Source organism: Ornithorhynchus anatinus, chromosome 2 (genome assembly GCF_004115215.2).
Source record: "Ornithorhynchus anatinus isolate Pmale09 chromosome 2, mOrnAna1.pri.v4, whole genome shotgun sequence".
NCBI classification, from domain to species: Eukaryota; Metazoa; Chordata; class Mammalia; order Monotremata; family Ornithorhynchidae; genus Ornithorhynchus; species Ornithorhynchus anatinus.
The window spans coordinates 34,332,766-34,353,200 of NC_041729.1; the positions used below are offsets into that span (position 1 = coordinate 34,332,766).

General features: G+C 45.8%; 1 protein-coding gene across 7 annotated transcripts in view; it reads left to right on the plus strand.

Moving 5' to 3' along the window:
• TOM1L2 (target of myb1 like 2 membrane trafficking protein) overlaps positions 1-20,435 on the plus strand; it is a 113,415-nt gene that overhangs the window by 37,854 nt on the left and 55,126 nt on the right. For all 7 annotated transcript variants that reach the window (XM_029058062.2, XM_029058063.2, XM_029058066.2 and 4 more), the window contains 2 exons: positions 8,457-8,541; positions 15,141-15,219. In XM_029058062.2, coding sequence (XP_028913895.1) covers positions 8,457-8,541; positions 15,141-15,219 — 164 coding nt within the window. The remainder of the gene's footprint in view (positions 1-8,456; positions 8,542-15,140; positions 15,220-20,435) is intronic.

Here is a 20,435-nt window from a genome sequence, read left to right on the forward strand (position 1 = left end):
CTGTGGAGTCAGGGGACCTGGATTCTAATCCTGGCGCCACCGCTTGTCGCCCCCGCTTGTCATCCTTGTGACCGGGACCTAGTCGCTTCACTTACCTCGTCTGTAAAATGGGGGTGAAGACTGTGAGTACCATGTGGGACAGGGACTGCGTCCAACTTGATTAGCGTCTATCTACCCCACCACTTAGAACAGCGCTGGACACGTAGACGCATTTTTTTTTAAAAAGAAAAAAAAGGAAGGAAGGATGTCTGCTCGGTGCTACTTTCTAATCCCAAACTGTCAAACAGGATTCTGCAAGAATAGCACGGCAGGTTGGTCCCATACCAACTTCTGGCTCGTGGCCCAGGGCAGAAGGCTGCTCATGGAAGTCAGTCAGTTGTATTTATGGAGTGCTTACTGTGTGCAGAGCACTGTATTAAGCGCTTGGGAGAGTAAACAGACACATTCCCTGCCCACAGTGAGCTTACAGCCTAGAGGACTGGCAACACAGTCAGGCCCCGGGGTAAAGAGTGGGGAAATCATCCATCAACCCATCAAGGGTATTTATTGAGCGCCTTCTTTATTGAGCGCCTTCTGTGCGCAGAGACCTGCAAACTTGAACTCTGGCTCCATGATGGCAGTGGGCTCCCTCGTACCATGGGTTTCTCCATCACGGCTTCCAGGTGAGCGGCAGTTTTCCCTCCCACCTGCTTCACATGTGTTGTTTTCTGCCCGCCCCTTTCTGTATTCTCCCTCTCAGTGCAGTCCCAGGAGCCGCTAACCGTTCTTGGAGAACGTGGCAGGAGTGCCAAGCACTCCACTTTCAGTCGCCCTAGCCTGGCTTAATGTGCAAAATACTGTCACAATTGGCCTTTTCCCCTTGACACCTTGAAGCGGAACTTGGCACCAGGGGTTTAAGATCTAGTCTTCGTGCCATGAGGAAACCAGGATTGAATTATCCCATGATGTTTCTCTGCCCAGTCAGCACTTCCCCTCCCCACCCTAAAATCCTACATCGCATCATCCGCAAAAGGCCTTCACCGATTAAACCCTCTTTTTCCCCGGCTCGCCCTCTCTTCCGCACCATCTATGCACTTGGATCAGTGACCTTTGGACATTTGATATTCACCCCACCCCCAACTGCACAGCACTCATGTACATACCTTTAAATTGTATATTGTAAATTATTCATATTGCTGTCCGTTTCCCCTTCTAGACTGTAAACTCATTATGGGCAGGGAAAGCGTCCTCTAATTCTGTTGTATGGTACCCTCCCAAGCTCTCAGTACAGTGCTGTTCATATAGTAAGCGCTCAATAAACATCATTGATTGATCATCGCAAAGACTTTTCTAAGTTAACTAATATTTGGGTAGCCAACTCTTCTGGGCTTGTGTCAAAACCAATTCTTTTGGAGGGGTAATAGTACTAATAATAATAATGTGCCAATGTGCTTAACACTTTTCTAAGCACTGGGTGGATACAACAAGCAAATCGGGTTGGACAGAATCCCGGTCCCACATGGGGCTCATAAAATCTTGAGCACTTCTTGTGTGTAGAGCACTGTACTAGGCGCTAGGAATGAATACGCGAGTGAAAATTGGATGTGGTCTCTGTCGCTCAGAGGGCGGAATAAGGTTTATCAACCTTGTTCGCTCGGGTCTAGTGTCCATTTCTCTTCTCCCTTCACCACCTTCCCTCCATAATCAGCAATTCCTGAACCTCCTAGTACCTGCAACTTTTGGATGCAAGTCTCCATGACATCTGCATTTGGATACAGCAGCCGTTTATTTTTTATTTATCGTGATATTTGTTAAGCGCTTACTATATATCAAGCACTGTACCAAACGCTGGGGTAGATGCAAGCTAATCGGGTTGGACACAGTCCATCACCCCCATGGGGTTCACAATCTAAGCAGGAGGGAGCACGGGTATGGAATTCCCGTTTTATAGTTGAGGCAATGGAGGCACAGAGAAGTCCAGTGACTTGCCTGAGGTCACACAGCAGGTAAGTGCTGGAGCTGTGATTAGAATCCAGGTCCTTTAACTCCCAGGGCTACACTCTTTCCACTAGGCCACGTTGCTTCTATTATGTTTCCCCATCAGATTTCCATGAGGATAATTCCACCAGAAAAACCCTTTGGCTTTGAATGTGGGCCACGTGGCATCCAGAAGGAACCATCCCTCCCAAATCAAGCTGATTTCCAGATCTGTCATTTTCTCACAAGTATCTGCGTACCATCGTTCCAAATGCCATTGCCAACCAAACAGATAGGTAAAAGGGGTCCTTTCAAACAAGAAACAGCGTGGCCTAGTAGAAGGAGCACGGGCCTGGGAGTCAGAGTGCCTGGAGTCTAATTCCGATTCCACCCCATGTGTGCTGTGGCACTTGGGGCAAGTCACTGTACTTCTCTGGGCCTGTTATCTCATCTGTAAAATGGGGATTAAAACTGCGAGCCCTATGTGGGACAGGGACTGTGTCCAATCTGCTTAGTTTGTATCTACCCCGGCACTTCATACAGTACCTGGGAGGGAGAGAGAGAGGAAAGGGCTGGTAGGAAGGGAGAGGTAGGGAAAAGGGAAAGTTGGGGGAGGGAGAGAGAAGATAAACCCTGCTGGCTCAGCAGCCAGCTTTTGAACTGGTTTCCCAGTCAAGGTTAATGATAACAACAACAACAATTATGATTGTGGTATTTGCTAGGCGCTTATTATGGGCCCAGCATTGTTCTAAATTCTCATGATACAAGATCATCAGGTTGGACACAGTCCTTGTCCTACATAAGACTCACAGTTTAAGGAAGAGTTTTTTTTGGCTAAGGGGACCCACCCGTGGGATCGAAATGGGGGACGCACTGAAACTGTTGCCTTTTCCCCTCTGCTACTCAGTTGAATGATGTGAGATTATCCATTGCAGTGAGGCCACCAGGGTTCTGAGAAGCAGCGTTGTGTCAACCCCAGTGCTTAGTTCAGTGCCTGGCATATAGTAAATGCTTAAAAATTCCCATAATTATCATTTTTATCTGGCCCATGACCTGGCTTGTGGAAGGAGGCTGCCATTTTATTCTTTAAAAGCACCAGATTTCTGCTGCTGTACCTAGATTGATTTTATTTTTTTAGGGATGGGTTGATATGACAAAAATAGGTGAATCCCAGCTTTGTTTGGAGGTCCAGATTGGGATTGTCTCTGTGAAAGCACCAGTTGAGCGTGACCTTCATACTAGAAGCAATTGGATCCTAATTTATTCTTATTAGCCTGGAAATCTTTTGAAGGAGAGAGAGAAAGAGAATCGGATCTGGTCTCTCTATCAACCTTGTTTCTCCTCTGTTGAAACAGGGCAAAATGCAGGCTTGAGCAGTTGAGCCAAGAGCGGAGGAATTTGTTGAGCCTTAAAAATACCTAATTAGATTTTTTTTTATTTATCGAAAAAAACACGGACTGCCAATAATTGAATAGAACCACCTGACCCTGCCGATTGTTGTGGTGGGCTGAGAAACTCCTTCTGGATTGTAAGAGGAGCGGGAGGGTGGATTTAAGGTTAATGGGTTCTGCTGCTAAACTGAAGGCGGTAATGAGGTTTCATCGATTTAATATATCCTCTATTAACCCTCTCTAGATAAGGTCTCCCCTGACCCTTGAAGGGTGCAGACGATCCTCGTGTTGTTCTCCCCCGGGGTGGGTGGTTCAGCCCCCTGGGGTGTGGAGAGCTGGACAAGATGGTTGAGGTAAACCCCTGCAAGTCTGCTAGGCCCTTGCCTGTAAGAGTCATTAGTGAAGAAAAACATGGTGCGTTAACAAGATGAGGCTGAATTTGCCCATTATTTCAGAGCCACCTGCAATCTTTTTGCTGAACTCTGTAGTTGAAGCCCTTCCCCCATTTTTAATGGTATTTTTTAAGCCCTTTCTCTGTCAGTCAATCTATCGAGTGCTTACTGTAATAATAATAATTATGTATTTGTTAAGCGCTCACTGTGTGCCAGGTACTGTACTAAGCTCTGGAGTGAATACAAGCAAATCAGGTAGGATGCAGTCCCGGTCCCATGTGGGGCTCACAGGCTCCATCCCCATTTTACAGGTGAGTTAACTGAGGCACAGAGAAGTGATGTGACTTGCTCAAGGTCACACAGCAGACAAGTGATGGAGCTGGTATTAGAACTCATGACCTTCTGACTCACAGACCGTGCTCTATCCACTACACCATGCTGCTTCTCTGGTTCGAGGCCACTTCCAATTTTTTTGGTGGACCCTGCAGTTAATGCCCCCCCCCCATTTTTAATGGGGGGCATTAACTCCCAACCCTGCAGCACTTATGTACATATTTGTAATTTATTCATATTAATGTCTGTCTCCCACTCGGCTTCCCCCTCTAGACTGTGAGCTCATTGTGGGCAGGGAATATTTCTGTTTATTGTGATGCTGTACTTTCCCAAGTGCTTAGTACTGTGCTTTGCACACAGTAAGCTCTCAGTAAATACGATTGAATGAGTAAAAGTATTTTTAAAGCACATTCTATGTGTCAAACACTGTTCTAAGCCCTGGAGTATATACAAATTAATGAGGTTGGACACATTCCCTGTCCTGCATGGGGCTCACAGTCTAAATAGGAGGGAGAACTGAGGCACAGAGAAGCAGCGTGGATGGGGCATGGGCCTGGGAGTCAGAAGGACCTGGGTTCTAATTCTGGCTCTGCCACCTGTCGGTTGTGGGACCTTGGACAAGTCATTTCACTTCTCTGTACCTCGGTTACCTCATCTGTAAAAAAAAAAAAAAAAAAAAAAAAAGGATTAAAATCTGAGACAGGGAAGGTGTCCGACCTGATTTGCTTGTATCCACCCCAGTGCTTAGTACGGTGCCTGGCACATAGTAAGCACTCGTTGTGGGCAGGGAACGTATCTCTTTATCATTATATTGTACTCTCCCAAGCTTCTATTTATCGTTATATTGTACTCTCCCAAGCATTTAGTACAGTGCTCTGCATACAGTAAGCACTTAGATACATAGCACAATTGTTATTACTATTATTATTGAGTGATTTGCAGACAAGAGGCAGAGCCAGGATTAGAACCGAGGTCCTCTGTCTCCCAGGCCTATGCTCTTTCCATTAGGCCTTGCTGCTACCAAGAACCAAACCAAAATCTCTTCTCCTTCGCTCCCAGTTCCCTTTGGCAGATCCACAGACTCCATCCCTGCTGCTCTTAGCTCATTTGTTCGTATTCAGTTGCAGGGGTCAGTGCCAATCAAGTGGAATTTTCCACAGCCAAAGGACAGCGGTCTCATTGTCCTCCCGCTACCAGTTCAGTCGTCCGTCAGGGGCTGGTGGCCGACCTCGAAGACCCTGGGGCCAAGACGGGGCAGGCGGGATTTGGAGATTGGCTCAATCGGAGCAGCTGCTCAGTCCCCTGATCACCCTCTCCTTTTTTGATTTTTCTAATGGTATTTGTTAATCACTTACTATGTGTCAAGCACAGTACTAAGTACTGGGGTAGATACAAGTTAGATTGGACACAACCCGTGTCCCACATGGGCCTCGTGGTCTAAGTAGGAGGGAGAACGTGCTTCAGTTTCCTCATCTGTAAAATGGGGATTGAGAACGTGAGCCCCAAGTGGGACGGGGACTGTGTCAAACCCGATTTGCTAGTCTCCACCCCAGTGCTTAGTAACAGTGCCTGGCGTGTAGTCAGCGCTTAACAAATACAATAATTGTTATTATTATTAAGACAGCTGAGGCACGGAGTAGTGAAGTGACTTGCCCAAGGTCACACAGCAAGCAAATGTCAGGGCTGGAATTAGAACCCAGCTCCTCTGACTCCCAGGTCCATGTTCTTTCCACCAGTCCATGCTGCTTCTCAGGGCCCAGCCTCCAGTGCCCTCTCTATGGATCTTTGGGTGAGAGAAAGTAGGTAGGAAAATGAGAGGGATAACCAGCCAGCCACATCCATACAGTTGCAGTCTACGGGGTCAGTGCCTGCTCTATAAATAACCCTACCAATGCCACCCTCTTTGATTACCAAGGGCACTGTCTACAAAGACAGCTTTCTATTTTGTTACTCAAATAGGTTATTTAAATAATTATAGAGTGGGACAGAAATATTCACCTTTTTCTCTTGCTGTCTGTCTCTGCGAAAGGCTCTTATCTCACGCGTTATTCACTTATATGAATTAACCACTGTGGCCAAATGCTAAGTCTCACTGTGTGTCTGCCACCAATCCAAGGACGGGAAATATATCTAATTTAAAAGTTGGGCCTTCTCTTGGACTGGAATACTGAAGCTTTCACCTCAGGAATTTGGGCTTGGATCATACTCATCCTTATAAAAAGATGGATGGATGTACTATCATCTAGTTCCCAGATGAGGACTCTTGGCTACCCATCTTAACAAATACCATTATTATTATTATTATATTTTGTGAAATAGTTCCCCATCCTGACATGTTGAAATGGTATTTGTTAAACACTTACTCTATGCCAGGCACTATACTAAGCGCTGGGTAGATACAAGCTAATCAGATTGGACACGGTCCATGACCCACATTGGACTCCCAATCTTAATTTTTGCAGATGAGGGAACTGAGGCCCAGGGAAGTGAAGTAACTTGCCCAAGGTGACGCAGCAGACAAGCGATGGTTCCGGAATTAGAACCCAGATCCTTTTGACTCGCAGGCCTATGTGACATTGGGCCTGTCACTTTACCTTACCTCTCTGGGCCTCAGTGCCCTCATCTGCCAAGTCAGGGGAAAGATCCCCACTCTGCCTCCCTCCCTTTTGGCCAGTGAGTCCCCCCCGCTTCAACCCAGGCACTCAGTCCAATGCTTAGCCCAGAGTCAGCACCGAATCTATGAGGTAGCAATGGTGACTGCTCTCAGGGCGCTCAGCAGAGAATGGGAGTCCCCCCACCCCACGTGAAGGGACCCCACTGAGACCCTCCAGGCCCCCAGAATCCAGATGCAATGTGCTTACTCTTTGCCCTTTTATGTGGAACGTGCGGATGATAATAATAGCGGTATTGGTTAAGCACGTAACTATGGGCCAAGCACTGTACTAAATGTAGATAGAAGATAATCAGGTTGGATGGAGTCCCTGTCCCACATGGGGCTCACAGTCTAAGTGGGAAGGACGACAGATACTGCACCCTCATTTTTCAGATGAGGAAACCCAGACAAGGGCAAGTTCAGTGACTTGCCCAGGCTCGCACAGCAAGCTAGCTACCCAGGCCCACTCTCTCCCCACGTAGGTCTTACAGCCCCTCTAACAATACTTACTTCCCAACAGTTAGTATCTGGGGAGGTTGTGGTGGTTTTGTCCAAGAGACGGCCACGCCTGGGTCCATGAGGAGCCCAAGGACTAATCCCTCCCCCAAGTCGACACAGTCCTGTTCTTTATATTGTTCTTGTTGGGTAACAGTGCGGCCTGGTGGAAAGAACACGGGCCTGGGAGTCAAAGGACCTGGGTTCTAATCCCCACTCTGCCACTTGTCTGCCGTGTGATCTCGGGCAAGTCCTTCACTTCTCCGTGCCTCAGTTCCCTCAACTGCAAAATGGGGATTCATTATGTGTTTTTCCTACTTATTCTGTGAGACTTGATTATCCTATATTGAACCCTAAACTTAGCTCAGTCCTTGGCAATTCTTGTTTGTTCTGACATCTTCCTTTTTTATGGTATTTGTTAAGCACTTCACATGTGCCAACACTGTGCTAAGCATTGGAGTAGATAGAAGCTAATCAGATTGGACACGGTTCATGTCTTTTACCTCAGTTCATGTCTCTGTGCCTCAGTTACCTCATCTGCAAAATGGAGATTAAAACGGTGGAATGCCACATGAGCTCCATTTTGCAGAAGAGGTAAGTGAGCCACAGGGCCGTGAAGTGACTTGCAGAGTCACAGAGCAGACAAACGGCAGAGCCGGTATTAGAACCCAGGTCCTTCTGATTCCCATGCCTGTGCTCCATCCATTAGGCCATGCTGCTTCACTGGCCACAAGAGAAAGCGGCAAGGCCGAGGGGTGAGGTACAGAAAAGGAAATGATGCTATTTCAAGCAATTTTGAATGTACCAATAGAAGAGCTAAATTGTACCTTTGCCCGGAACAAAGGGAAGACCAAATACAAAGCTGGATTTTCATTCCATCATTCAAAATAAGCCCTTCGAATGATTGAAGTTGACTTTTGATATCTCCCTTCACGCCTTCATCTTCTAAATCTGGGTCGGGAGAGTGAATGGGGATTGTATCCTGCGATCTTCATCCATACCGTAGGACACCTTCCCTCTGAGGCCAAAGCCTGAGAATCTCCGTACCTTTCTTAATGCAGTACATCGTGACACTAAATTCCTCGGCAACTTTGAAACCAGGAAGGGCCCTCACCTCTTTCTATATGATGCCCTGTCGGGAATATAACCACATGCCTCACTTCCCTTGGACAGTTGGACATCTCTGAAGCATTTATTTAAGGGGGGAGCTGAAAGATTTTATTTTCTATTTCACAGAAAAAGCTACCGATGGCTCCCTGCAAAGTGAGGACTGGACACTTAACATGGAAATCTGTGACATCATCAATGAGACAGAGGAAGGGTATGTATTCTTCTCCCTTTTTTTATTTAGTGGTGTTTGAGTGCTTAGTATGTGCCAGACATGGTACTAAGCCTCGGGATAGGTACAAGCTGATCAGGTTGGGCAGAGCCCATGTCTCATGTGGGGCTCACAGTCTTAATACCCATTTTACAGATGAGGGAATTGAGGCCCAGAGAAGTGAAGTAACTTGCCCAAGGTTACTTTTCCTTCTTTCTCTTCCTCCCCCTTTCTTCCTTTCCTCCATTCTCCTTCTTTTCCCTTCTTCTAATTCCTTCATGGGGATTAGAACCCATGACCTTCTGACTCCTAGGCCTGTGCTGTATCCACTACACCGTGCTGCTTCTCTCTCCCTTCCTCTCCCCTAGTCTCCCACCAAATGCCCTCTTTTTCTTCTACGTATAATATGATATTTGTCTTTCATCATCATCAGTGGTATTTATTGAGTGTTTACTGTGTGCAGAGCACAGTACTAAGCGCTTGGGAGAATACAGTACAAACAAGCTGGTAGTCACGTTTCCTGCCCACAACAAGCTTACAGTCTAGAGGGGAGACAGACATTAATGTAAATAATTTACAATATATAATTTATAGATCATTTTTCAGTGTCTATAGGGGCTTGCTTTTCTAATTTCCATCCTTCTCCATTCTGTCCCAAGTTGTAGGTTATCAGTCAGTGATATACACTGAATGCTAACTGTGTGCAGATCACTGTACTAAGCACATGGGAAAGTGATAATAATTCATTCATTCAGTAGTATTTATTGAGCGCTTACTATGTGCAGAGCACTGTACTAAGCGCTTGGGATGAACAAGTCGGCAACAGATAGAGACAGTCCCTGCCGTTTGACGGGCTTACAGTCTAATTGGGGGAGATGGACAGACAAGAACAATGGCAATAAATAGAGTCAAGGGGAAGAACATCTCGTAAAAACAATGGCAACTAAATAGAATCGAGGCGATGTACAATTCATTAACAAAATAAATAGGGTAACGAAAATATATACAGTTGAGCGGACGAGTACAGTGCTGTGGGGATGGGAAGGGAGAGGTGGAGGAGCAGAGGGAAAAGGGGAAAATGAGGGTTTAGCTGCGGAGAGGTAAAGGGGGGGTGGCAGAGGGAGTAGAGGGAGAAGAGGAGCTCAACCTGGGAAGACCTCTTGGAGGAGGTGAGTTTTAAGTAGGGTTTTGAAGAAGGAAAGAGAATCAGTTTGGCGGAGGTGAGGAGGGAGGGCGTTCCAGGACCACGGGGGGACGTGACCCAGGGGTCGATGGCGGGATAGGCGAGACCGAGGGACGGTGAGGAGGTGGGCGGCAGAGGGGCGGAGCGTGCGGGGTGGGTGGTAGAAAGAGAGAAGGGAGGAGAGGTAGGAAGGGGCAAGGTGATGGAGAGCCTTGAAGCCTAGAGTGATGACGGTATTTGTTAAGCACTTACTGTGTGTCAAGCACTGTTCTAAGTGCTCAGATAGATACAAGCTAATCAGGTTGGACAGAGACCCTGTCACACTTGGAGCTCATAGTCTTAATCCCCATTTTACAAAAAGTTGGGAGAAGTGTTCCCTGCCCACAAGGAGCTTAGAGTCTAGAGGGGGAGACAGACATTAAAATAAATGATAAGCATGGCTCTGTGGAAATAGCCCGGGCTTGGGAATCAGAGGTCGTGGGTTCTAATCCAGGCTCTGCCGCTTGCCAGCTGTGTGACTTTGGGCAAGTCACTTTACTTCTCTGGGCCTTAGTTACCTCATCTGTAAAATGGGGATTAAAGCTGTGATCCCCACATGGGACAACCTGATCACCTTGTATCTCCCCAGCTCCTAGAACAGTGCTTTGCACATAGTAACAACATTACTTAACAAATACCAACATTATTATTAAGTGATAGATCTGTACCTAAGTGGTGAGGGCGGAATATTGAATATTGAGGGATATTGAGTGCTTGAGGTGTTCAGATCCATGTGCATAGGTCACTCAAGGAAGAGGGAGGAGGGGAAATGAGGGTTTAGTCTGGGAAAGCTTCTTGGGGGAGATTTTAATCAGGGAAAAGAAGAGGAGAGAATGGTGGTCTTCTGTATATAAATGGGGAACAAAATTCCACACCAGAGACAGGATGGGGGCGAGGGATTAGTGGCGAGATAGATGAGATCAAGATGCAGGGTGGCATTATAGGAGTGCAGTGTGCGAGAGAGTAATGGGGTAAGGAAGGAGGGGTTGAGCTGATTGAGTGCTTTAAAGCCGATGGTAAGGGATCTCCGAACCAGAGGTAGATGGGCAACTACCGGAGGTTTTTGCAAGGTGGGGAGGTATCAGCCGAACGCTTTTCTAGAAATATGATCTGGGTAGCAGAGTGAAGTAAAGACCAGAGTGGGGAGAGGAAGGAGGCTAATGCAGTAGTCAAAGCAAGATACAAGTTCTTGGATCAGCACAACACAGTTTGGGTGGAGAGGGAAGGGCAGATTTTAGTGATGTTAGAAGGTAGAACTGGCTGCTGAAAGTTTGACTATGTGGGTTGAATGAGAGGGATGAATCGAGGATCATTCCAAGGTTATGGGCTTGTGAAACAGGGAGGATAGTTGTGTGGAAGACTGGGTTTGGGTGGGAAGATAAAGGGTTCTGTTTTGGAGATGTTAAATTTGAGGTTTCAGCAGGACATCCAAGTAGAGATACTCTGAAGGCAGGAGGAAAAGTGAGGCTGCAGAGAAGGAGAACCATCAGGGCTGGAGGGATATATTTGGGAAGCATCCACGTAGATACGATATTGAAGCCATGGGAGTGAATGAGTTGTCCAAGGGAGTGGGTGTAGATAGAGAATAGGAGGGGACCCAGGACTGAGTCTTGAGGGACTCCCACAGTTAGAGAGTGGGAAGCAGAGGAGGAGCCCGGAAAAGAGATTGGGAAGAAGAAAGGAGGAGAACCAGAAGAGGACAATGCCAGTCAACCCCAGATTAGATAAGGTTTCAGAGGGAACGGGTTGGTCCACAGTGTTGAAAGCATCTGAGAGGTCAAGGAGGATTAGGAAGGAGTAGAGGCCGTTGGATTTGGCAAGTCGGAGGTCATTGGTGTCCTAAGAAGGGGTAGTTTCCTTGGAATGCAGGGAGATGAAGCCTTGTGGCAGGATCAAAGAAAAAATTGAAGGAGAGAAAATAGAGGTGGGTGTAGACAAACCACTCAAGAGGTCTGGAGAGGCACGGTAAGAGGGAGTCAGGGCCAGGGGAGGATTTTTTTTGTTGTGTTTTTTTTTTTTTAAGATGGGAATATGTAAACATGTTTGAAAACAGTGGGGAAGAATCCATCTTCTCCCCCATCTGTTTTCTTGAATATACCCAGGAAAATATTCTCCTGGAGAAAGGTAACAAAATAATAAACCTCACCCCCTCCAGTTTACAATTCATCCTCAGAAGTGCCTTGAATATATTTGTTTTTCTTAGAACCTGGGCTGTTTTTTTCTACCTCTGGTTCAGCTCTATGTATGCCGGCCTTTTCAAAACCATAAAATCATTGCATTATTAGATAATAATGTAAGAAATGTCATTATGTGGGTCAGACCGGTAGACCGGTCAGACTTTGGGTGAGTCATCTATCTTCTCTGTTTCCTCATCTGTAAAATGGGAAATAAATACCTGTCGACTTACGCTTAGACCAGATGCCACATGGGACAGGGATTGTCTCTGTTCTGATCGTCTCCGCCCCAGCACTTAGTCCCAGACTTTAGTCCATAGTAAGCTCTTAGCAAGTACCACATATATTATAGGTCTGTTTGACCTGTGTTTTTGGTTTTGGGTGTTTCTGCCTCTGAAAGTGGCCACAGGATATTTGGAGGAACAGGGTGGTGGCTCCCCTCTTTGACGTTCACGTTTTCCTGTTCTACGAGTCACATAACAATAAAGAATGGGTCAGAACTGAAATAATGGGGTGAGGTGAGAGGTGAAGCCAGAAAGCAAGGAGTGTCAGTGGAACTGTGAGGATGAGGAAGCCAATCCGATGGTAGTCGGTGATTTAATGACAATCATAATAGTAATTGTGATATTTGTTAAGCGCTAACTATGTGCCAAGCACTGTACTAAGCGCAGGGGTGGATACAAGTAAGTCGGATTGGACACGGTCCCTGTCCCGCATGGGGCTCACAGTCTCCTTCCCCATTTTAGAAGCAGCGTGACTTAGTGGAAAGAGCACAGGCTTGGGAGTCAAAGGGCATGGGTTCTGATGCTGGCTCCACCACATGTCTGTTGTATGACCTTGGGCAAGTCACTTCACTTCTTTGGGCCTCAGTTCCCTCATCTGTAAAGTGGGGATTAAGAGTGTGAGCCCCATGTGGGACAGGAAATGTGTCCTACTTCATTAACTTATATTTACTCCAGCGCTTTGCACATAGTAAGCACTTAACGAGTACCATAATAATAATTATTCTCTGTCCACATTCTCGTAGACCTTATAGATTAGTGAGCCATAATTCCCCTTTCCAAAAACCATGTTGTCTTTGGGTCAACATATTGTGTTTCTTAGCTCTCACAGATCCTAAATTTAATTATTCTCCTAATTTGACAGGGAGAAAACTGAAATCGACCATCATTGTGAGCAGGGAATGTGTCTGTTTTTGTTACATTGTACTCTTAGTACAGTGCTTTGCACACCATAAACACTCAGTAAATATGATTGAATGAACAAATTAACAACTTATAGCCTCCAGCATCCTCTCTGGAACCCTTCTTAAAGAAGTGTAACTTAGTGAAAACAGCATAGGTCTGGAAGTCGGGAACCTAGGTTCAAATCCCAGCTCTGCCACCGGCCTGCTGTGTTGCCTTGGTCAAGTCACTCAGCCTTTCTGAGCCTCCGTTTCCTCATCTGTAGGGGGATAAGGTCCTTACTCTTCCTCCCTCTTTGTGTGAGACAGGGACTGGGCCTCATCTGATTTCTGATCTCCACCTCAGCACTTAGTAGCACTTAATAAATCCCATTAATAATATTATGAAGGAAGTCACACCGACCATCCAAAAACCTTTGAATATGGAGGCTGTTTGTCAGGACGACACACCCACTGAGCTTCTCGAGAAGTGTCAGATGGATTCCACCAGGTCCGGCAATCTGTTGATAACTGTGTAGTTTCCATGATCTGATTCGGCTGCTGTGACCTCTCTCTGCAACAAAAGTAATTTGGAATCTGTCTAACCTCTGCATCACAGCTGTTGCACACCCTTCTGTGCCTTCCTGTTTAAACTGGGTGTCGTTCTCAGGCAATGGTACGTTTCCCACGAGTTTTTCCACTGCCCCTTCCTCTGGCTCTCCTGATAACCCTGCTTCTCCCCCTGACACTGGCCAAGTGATTACCTTATTGAACCTGAAGCCACAGAGCTATTCTCTGATTGGGAATTTCACCATCCTGTTGTCATAGTTGTACACCCTTTGCCATTTACAAAATTATGAAGCACTGCAGAAGTGCCTAAACCTTGTAAGAAAATCTCACTTTTCATCTAGAAGATGTTTTTCCCCTATGGAATCCCTTCAAATCTATTCAACTTTTCAAGTCAAACCACAAATCGAAATGAAAAGTTGAGTACAAAGTTAAAGTTTTCTAAAAATAGAGTTAAGGGATCTGTATTTGTACTGAATGTGGGAGATAGTGCTCGGTACAATGCTTTGCACACAGTAAGCGCTCAATAAATAGGATCAAATGAATAAATGAGTATCTTGTTGCCTGTCAATAAAAGGTCCTACAGAGGAGTGCACGTTCTGTGTTAACGAGCGTGATCTGTACATGCCCAACCTTGAAAAGCACAAGAAATAACTATTATGGCATTTATTAAATGCTTATTATGTAATAATAATAATTATGGTATTTCTTAAGTGCCCACCATGTGTCAAGCACTATTCTAAATGGAAGGGTAGATGCGAGTCAGCCAGGTCAGACCCAGCCCCTGTCCCAGCCAGGCCTCACAATCAAAATGGACGGGAGAACAGGTATTGAATCCCCATTTTACAGATGAGGGAACTAAGGCACAGAGAAGTGAAATGACCTGCTCAAGGTCACAGCAGGCACGTGGCTCCAGGATTAGAACCCAGCATCCTCTGACTGCCAGGCCTGTGATCTTTCTACTAAGCCACACTGCTTCTCCTTATCTTGCCCAAGCATTATGCTAAGTTCTGGGGTAGGTAGAAGATAATCAGGTTGGACACAGTTTCTGCCTGTGGAGGACTCACAGTCCAAGTGGGAGGGAGTAGGATTTATTATCCATTTTTACAGATGAGGAAACTGAGCCAGTGAAGTGACTTGCCCAAGGTCTCGCGCAGCAGGCAAAGGGCAGAACTGGGATGAGAACCTAGGTCCTCTTATTCCCAAGCCAGTGTTCTCTCCACAAGGCTGCGACATTTCCCAATGACAAACAGTAACAAGAAACAGCAAGCCAGATTGAGGTAGTCGAGAGGGGTTCTAAATGAACCTCTAACTTTGATTCTGGTATTTCATTTTGCCCTCTGATTCTTCTCCCTTCAAGAAAAAGAGAAAATGGTATGTGTGATTATATGTATGGTTCTGGGCAGGAAGGAATATTATTTCTGAGAATATTTTTTAGGACTTTGTTGGTGTTTGTTTTAAATATGTTTTCCTTCAGTCCTAAGGATGCTATTCGGGCACTGAAGAAGAGGCTCAATGGAAACAAAAACTACAGGGAAGTGATGCTGGCGTTAACGGTGAGTGTCACTCTCCACAGATACAAGAAAGTTCCTTGGAAAGGAATAGCTGATTAGGCTTTTCCATGGCACCGATGGAATGTCATCTGTCTCTCTGGTGGTTTGAATAATTTTCCACTTCATGTCAGCGGTGGGCCAGGGGACGGTCTTACTGGTGTCTGTGACCTTGGGCAAGTCACTGGGCCTCAGTTGCCTCACCTGTAAAATGAGGATAAAGACAGTGAGCCCCCATGTGGGACATGGACTATGTCCAACCAGATTAACTTGTATCTTCCCCAGTGCTTAGTACCTCTTAGTTCTCCTCTCTCTGACTACTCCTTCTCAGTCTCTTTCCTGGGCTTCACCTCTGCCTCCCTCCCTCTGATAAGAGGGATCCTTCAAAGTTCAGTTCTGGGTCTCTTCTGTTCTCTATCTACACCCACTCCCTTAGAAAACTCCTTCTCTCCCATGGCTTCAGATACCACCTCTATGCAGATGATTCCCAGATCTACATGTCCAGCCCTGACGTCTCTCCTTCCTTGCAATCTCACATTTTCTCCAGCTTTCAAAACATGTATGCTTGTGTCCTGCGACACCTCAAATTAAACAGGTCCAAAACTGAACTCCTTATCTTCCCACCTGAACCCTGTCCTCTCCTATCTTTCCCATCACTGTAGACAGCACGACTATCCTCCCTATCTCACAAGCCCATAAACTTGCTGTCATCCTCTGCTCATCTCTCATTCCACCCACATAATCAGTCTGTCACCAAATTCTGTCAGTTCTGTCTTCACAACATTGCTAAATATGTATGTATCTATAATTCTAATGACGGTTTACTTGTTTTGATGTGTATATATAATTTTATTTATATTGTTGCTTGCTATTGATGCCTGTTTACTTCTTTTGATATCTGTCTCCCCCATTCTAGACTGTAACCCTTTTGTGGGCAGGGTTTGTCTCTATTGCTGAATTGTACGTTCCCAAGCGCTTAGTTCAGTGCTCTGCATGCAGTAAGCACTCAATAAATACGATTGACTGAATGAATACGGTGCTTGGCACAGAGTAAGTAAGTGCTTAACAGATACCACAAAACAAAACAAACAGTACCGTAATCGTCAGTGAGGTCCTAATTCATTGACACCCTTCCAGCTTGCTCTCTGCTGGAGAAATAGCCTCAAATTCCTTGGCATTGTTGGTTTCCTGCTCAGAAAGATGGGGTTGATATTTATTAGTCTAGGAAGTGTCTCTCGGCAGTGCATTTTATCATTGGGTTTCTTTTATGATATTTAAGGGCTTACTACATGCCAGACATTGGGATAGATACAAGCTAATCAAGTTGGACACTGTCCCTATCCCATATGGGGTTCACTGTCTTAATCCCCATTTCACAAGTGAGATTACTGAGGGCCAGAGCAGTGAAGTGATTTGCCCAAGGTCACACCGCAGACAAGTGGCAGAGCTGGAATTAGAACCCGAGTCTTTCTGACTCCCAGACCCGTGCTCTAAACACTAGGATCATGCTGCCGCTCAGCTGGTCAGGCAGTTTTCCAAAGTGCCAGACAACCAGATAGAGTTTGTGGGGCAGGACACTCGGGAATTGGTAGTATCGCTTGAGGTGGGCCATGGCCAGGACCTGAATCAAGATGGAGGTCCATATTGGTTGTGACTCTTTTCTCTTCTCCACCTTCAAAAAAATAAATAAATCCAAGCTCCCACTGAGCCGCCAGGCAAATGTGTGAATGCCCTTGAGGTAATAGGTCATTGTCCTTTCCCATTCTTCACCCAAGCCTCCCTCATAGAAGTCCAGGCCTTTTGGAAAAGTGCAGATCACACTTCACCTATCCATAATCTAAGAACTGCCTAGATAATAGAACAAGAGAAACCGGGGATCGGCCTAGGGCTTGAAGCACAGCAAATTGGTAGGAGTTACTGAAGCGTGAGGCTTATTGTCTTCCATGTAGGGTTGAAATTGTGCAAGATTTCCTTTGTGAACAGGATAGCATTTCCAAGTGTCCTAAGACAGAAAAAAAAGCAGATTACAGTTGGTATTTTGTCTTCTCCTTTTTGGGTGGATTCGGGTTTTAATGTCACGGATGGTGTTGGAATATCACCGACTGACAAGAAATAGAGAGCGTAATGGCTTTCCCTCAAATTCTGACCCAGCGTGTGAGAAATTGAGTTAAATAAGGATGGCACATACGATACGTCTCTCTCAGGCTGATTTTAGTTAGTGCATTATTCAGAAACCCTCCAAAGGGCCCCTTTCAGCCCACCTCTTTGCAGTTCAGTTGTGAAAGGCCTTATAGACGCTTTCACTCGTCTGTCCTGACGTCCACGAGTCTGTGCTCTATATAGGTGTCCATAGTACTTATAGCCAGTCATTCAATCGGTGGCATTTATTAGGTGCCTTCTCTGTGCAGAGCACTGTACTACGTGCTTGGGAGAATACAGTACAACAGAATTAGCAGGCCCGTTCATTGTCCATAACTAGCTTAGAGGGGGAGGTGGACAGTAATATGAATGAATAAATGATTTATAATATGTAATTTAAAGATACAAAGATTTAAAGTACTATGGGGTTGGGGGTGGGGCGAGTATCAAATGTCCAAAGGTCCCAAGTCCCAGTGCATAGGTGATGTAGAAGTGAGAGGGAAAGTGGAAAAGAGGGCTAAATCAGGGAAGGCCTCTTGGAGGAGATGTGACCGTAATAATGATTTGAAGGTGGAGAGAGTGGTCTGGCCTATAAGGAAGGGGAGGGAGATCCAGGCTAGGGGGAGTATGTGGGAAAGGGGTCGGAGGAGAGATAGTATCGGGGCATAGAGAATAAGGTGGAGCTATAGAGTCCAGCATAACCTGCCTGCATTCATTCAGTCATATTTATTAAGTGCTTACTGTGTGCAGAGCACTGTACTAAGTGCTTGGGAGAGTACAATACAACAACAGACATATTCCCTGCCCACAGCAGACTTGCAATCTAGAGGGCACCCACTGTTGGAAAAATAGTAATAATTCTTGTACTTATTAAGCGTTTACCATGTGCCAAGCACTGTTCTAAGTGATGGGGTAGATACAAATTAATCAGTTTGGACACAGCCCCTGTCCCCACTTAGGGCTCGCAGTCTCAATTCCCACTTTACAGTTGAGGGAACTGAGGCAAAGAGAGTGAAACGACTTGTCCAGAGTCACACAGCAGACAAGTGGCAGAGCCAGGATTAGAACCCATGACCTTCGACTCCCAGGGCCTTGTTCTGTCCACTGTGCCATACTGCTTTTCATCAGGCTACTTCTGAACTGTGGCTTCTGGGATCTAGGCTTACCGTCGGGACATCGGGATCCAGACCAAGAAGAAAAGACTTGTTACTCTGAAGCCAAGTCTCCGGGAGAGCAAGACGGTCGTACTAGCTCAGAGGGCCGGTTCTCACACTCCTTCCCATCGCCACACCCTTGGCTTCCCAGGTTGGGCGAGTACCTGGGTGCTAGTGGGGCAAACCCTAAAGGAAGTGGTCACACCTTAAAGGTGGAACGGAATAGAGTCGTGTGACCCAGCAGGGTGGCTGAGGAAAACAGGGTCAGAGGCTGTGGAAAATCATTTTGAAGACCGAGGAATCTGAGAAACAGCAGACTTCAGAATATAGAGGTGCTAGTGCCGAACCACTCCAGTTTGAGGAAGGCATGGATGAAGTGATCCAATTTAGAGCCACTTTGTGGTTCCTTAGACTCTCTTTTTGTTGTGGGGTTGTTTGCTTTTTCAATTATATATATATACACATAAATTGTGGCTATCCTGTATCACACCTATGCAAATTAGCATAAGCCTAAACAGTCCCGGTCTGAAGGTAACTAGGGCAGGGCAGAGCTCCAAATAAGTTAGAGTTTGGACAAGAAAGAATAAAGATGGAAACTAGGCCCCACAACAATGGCATTGGATTTTTTTTCAAGTTTCTCCTGCGCGCTGCCAGCCGATTCATTATTACTAAGGCATTCAAGGAGGGCCAGTTAAAGTTTTGCCAGCTGTTAAAAGTTTCTAAAGTCCAGTCAGTTTTCAAAAATTAAATAAATCTTTCCCTAAGATTGCTGGGATGTGATGAATGTTTCCTAGTTTGGGAAATGGAGAAATCTTGACTTTTCATCCTGAATTCAGAGAACCTCTCAGCTGCTGTGCTGAGGCCTGGCTTTTCATCTTCTCTGGTGTTCATTGCAGCCTTCTGCATTAGAGATCCCGTGTGCTTATGTCTCTTTCTCTCTCTCCCTCCCCCCACCCCCAATCCCATCCTCTCGTGAATCCCGTCTTCTCGTTCACCGAGCAAAAGGGGACTGGAGAGCGAGGGAAGTGAAAGCCGTATTAACATCGGCATTTAACTCTGTCCCAAGAATATACAGTTTGTCAAAGGAAAATACCGTGCAGTTGCCAGTTTTTTGCTACTGAGGCAATTATGCCTGTGAAAGGACTCGCACGTCGAAGAGTCAGTAACTCAGTGGTTAATGCATGCCGCTTGTGGCAGAGACAGTATCTCATCGTTAGACGTTTCAAACCCAAAGGCCCAAAGTGAGGAGTTAAAATGGCAATGGAACGTGTGCTGGTTTGTCTAGCTTTCATTAAAGCACCAGCTATCCCTTTCATGCAAACCTAGAATTTCAATTACAAACAAATTGTTTGTGTGTTGGTGTTTTTTAATGGCATGTGTTAAGCGCTTACTGTGTGCCAGGCACTGTACTAAGCGCTGAGGTAGAGACAAGCTAATCAAGTTGGATGTGGTCCATGTCCCACATGGGGCTCAGTCTTAATCCCCATTTTCCAGATGAGGACAGTGAGGCAAAGAGATGTGACTTCACTTTCCCAAGGTCACACAGCAGACAAAGCCTTATTGGCGGCACATCTCCTCCAAGAGGCCTTCCCAGACTAAGCCCTATTTTTCTCATCTCCCACTTCCTTCTGGGTTGCCTTGACTTGCTCAGTTTGCTCTTCCCCCCTCCTAGCCCCAAAGCACTTATGTACATATCTGTAATTTAATATATTTGTAAATAAATACATTTTATTTTCTTTTATTTACATCATTTTATTTGATGGCTGTCCCCCCGACTGTAGACGGTGAGCTTATTGTGGGCAGGGAATGTCACAGTTTATTGTTGAATTGTACTTTCCCAGTCACTTAGTACAGCACTCTGCACACAGTAAGTGCTCAATAAATATGATTGAACGAATGAATGAAGAAGAGAAGGGAGACGATCTAGCA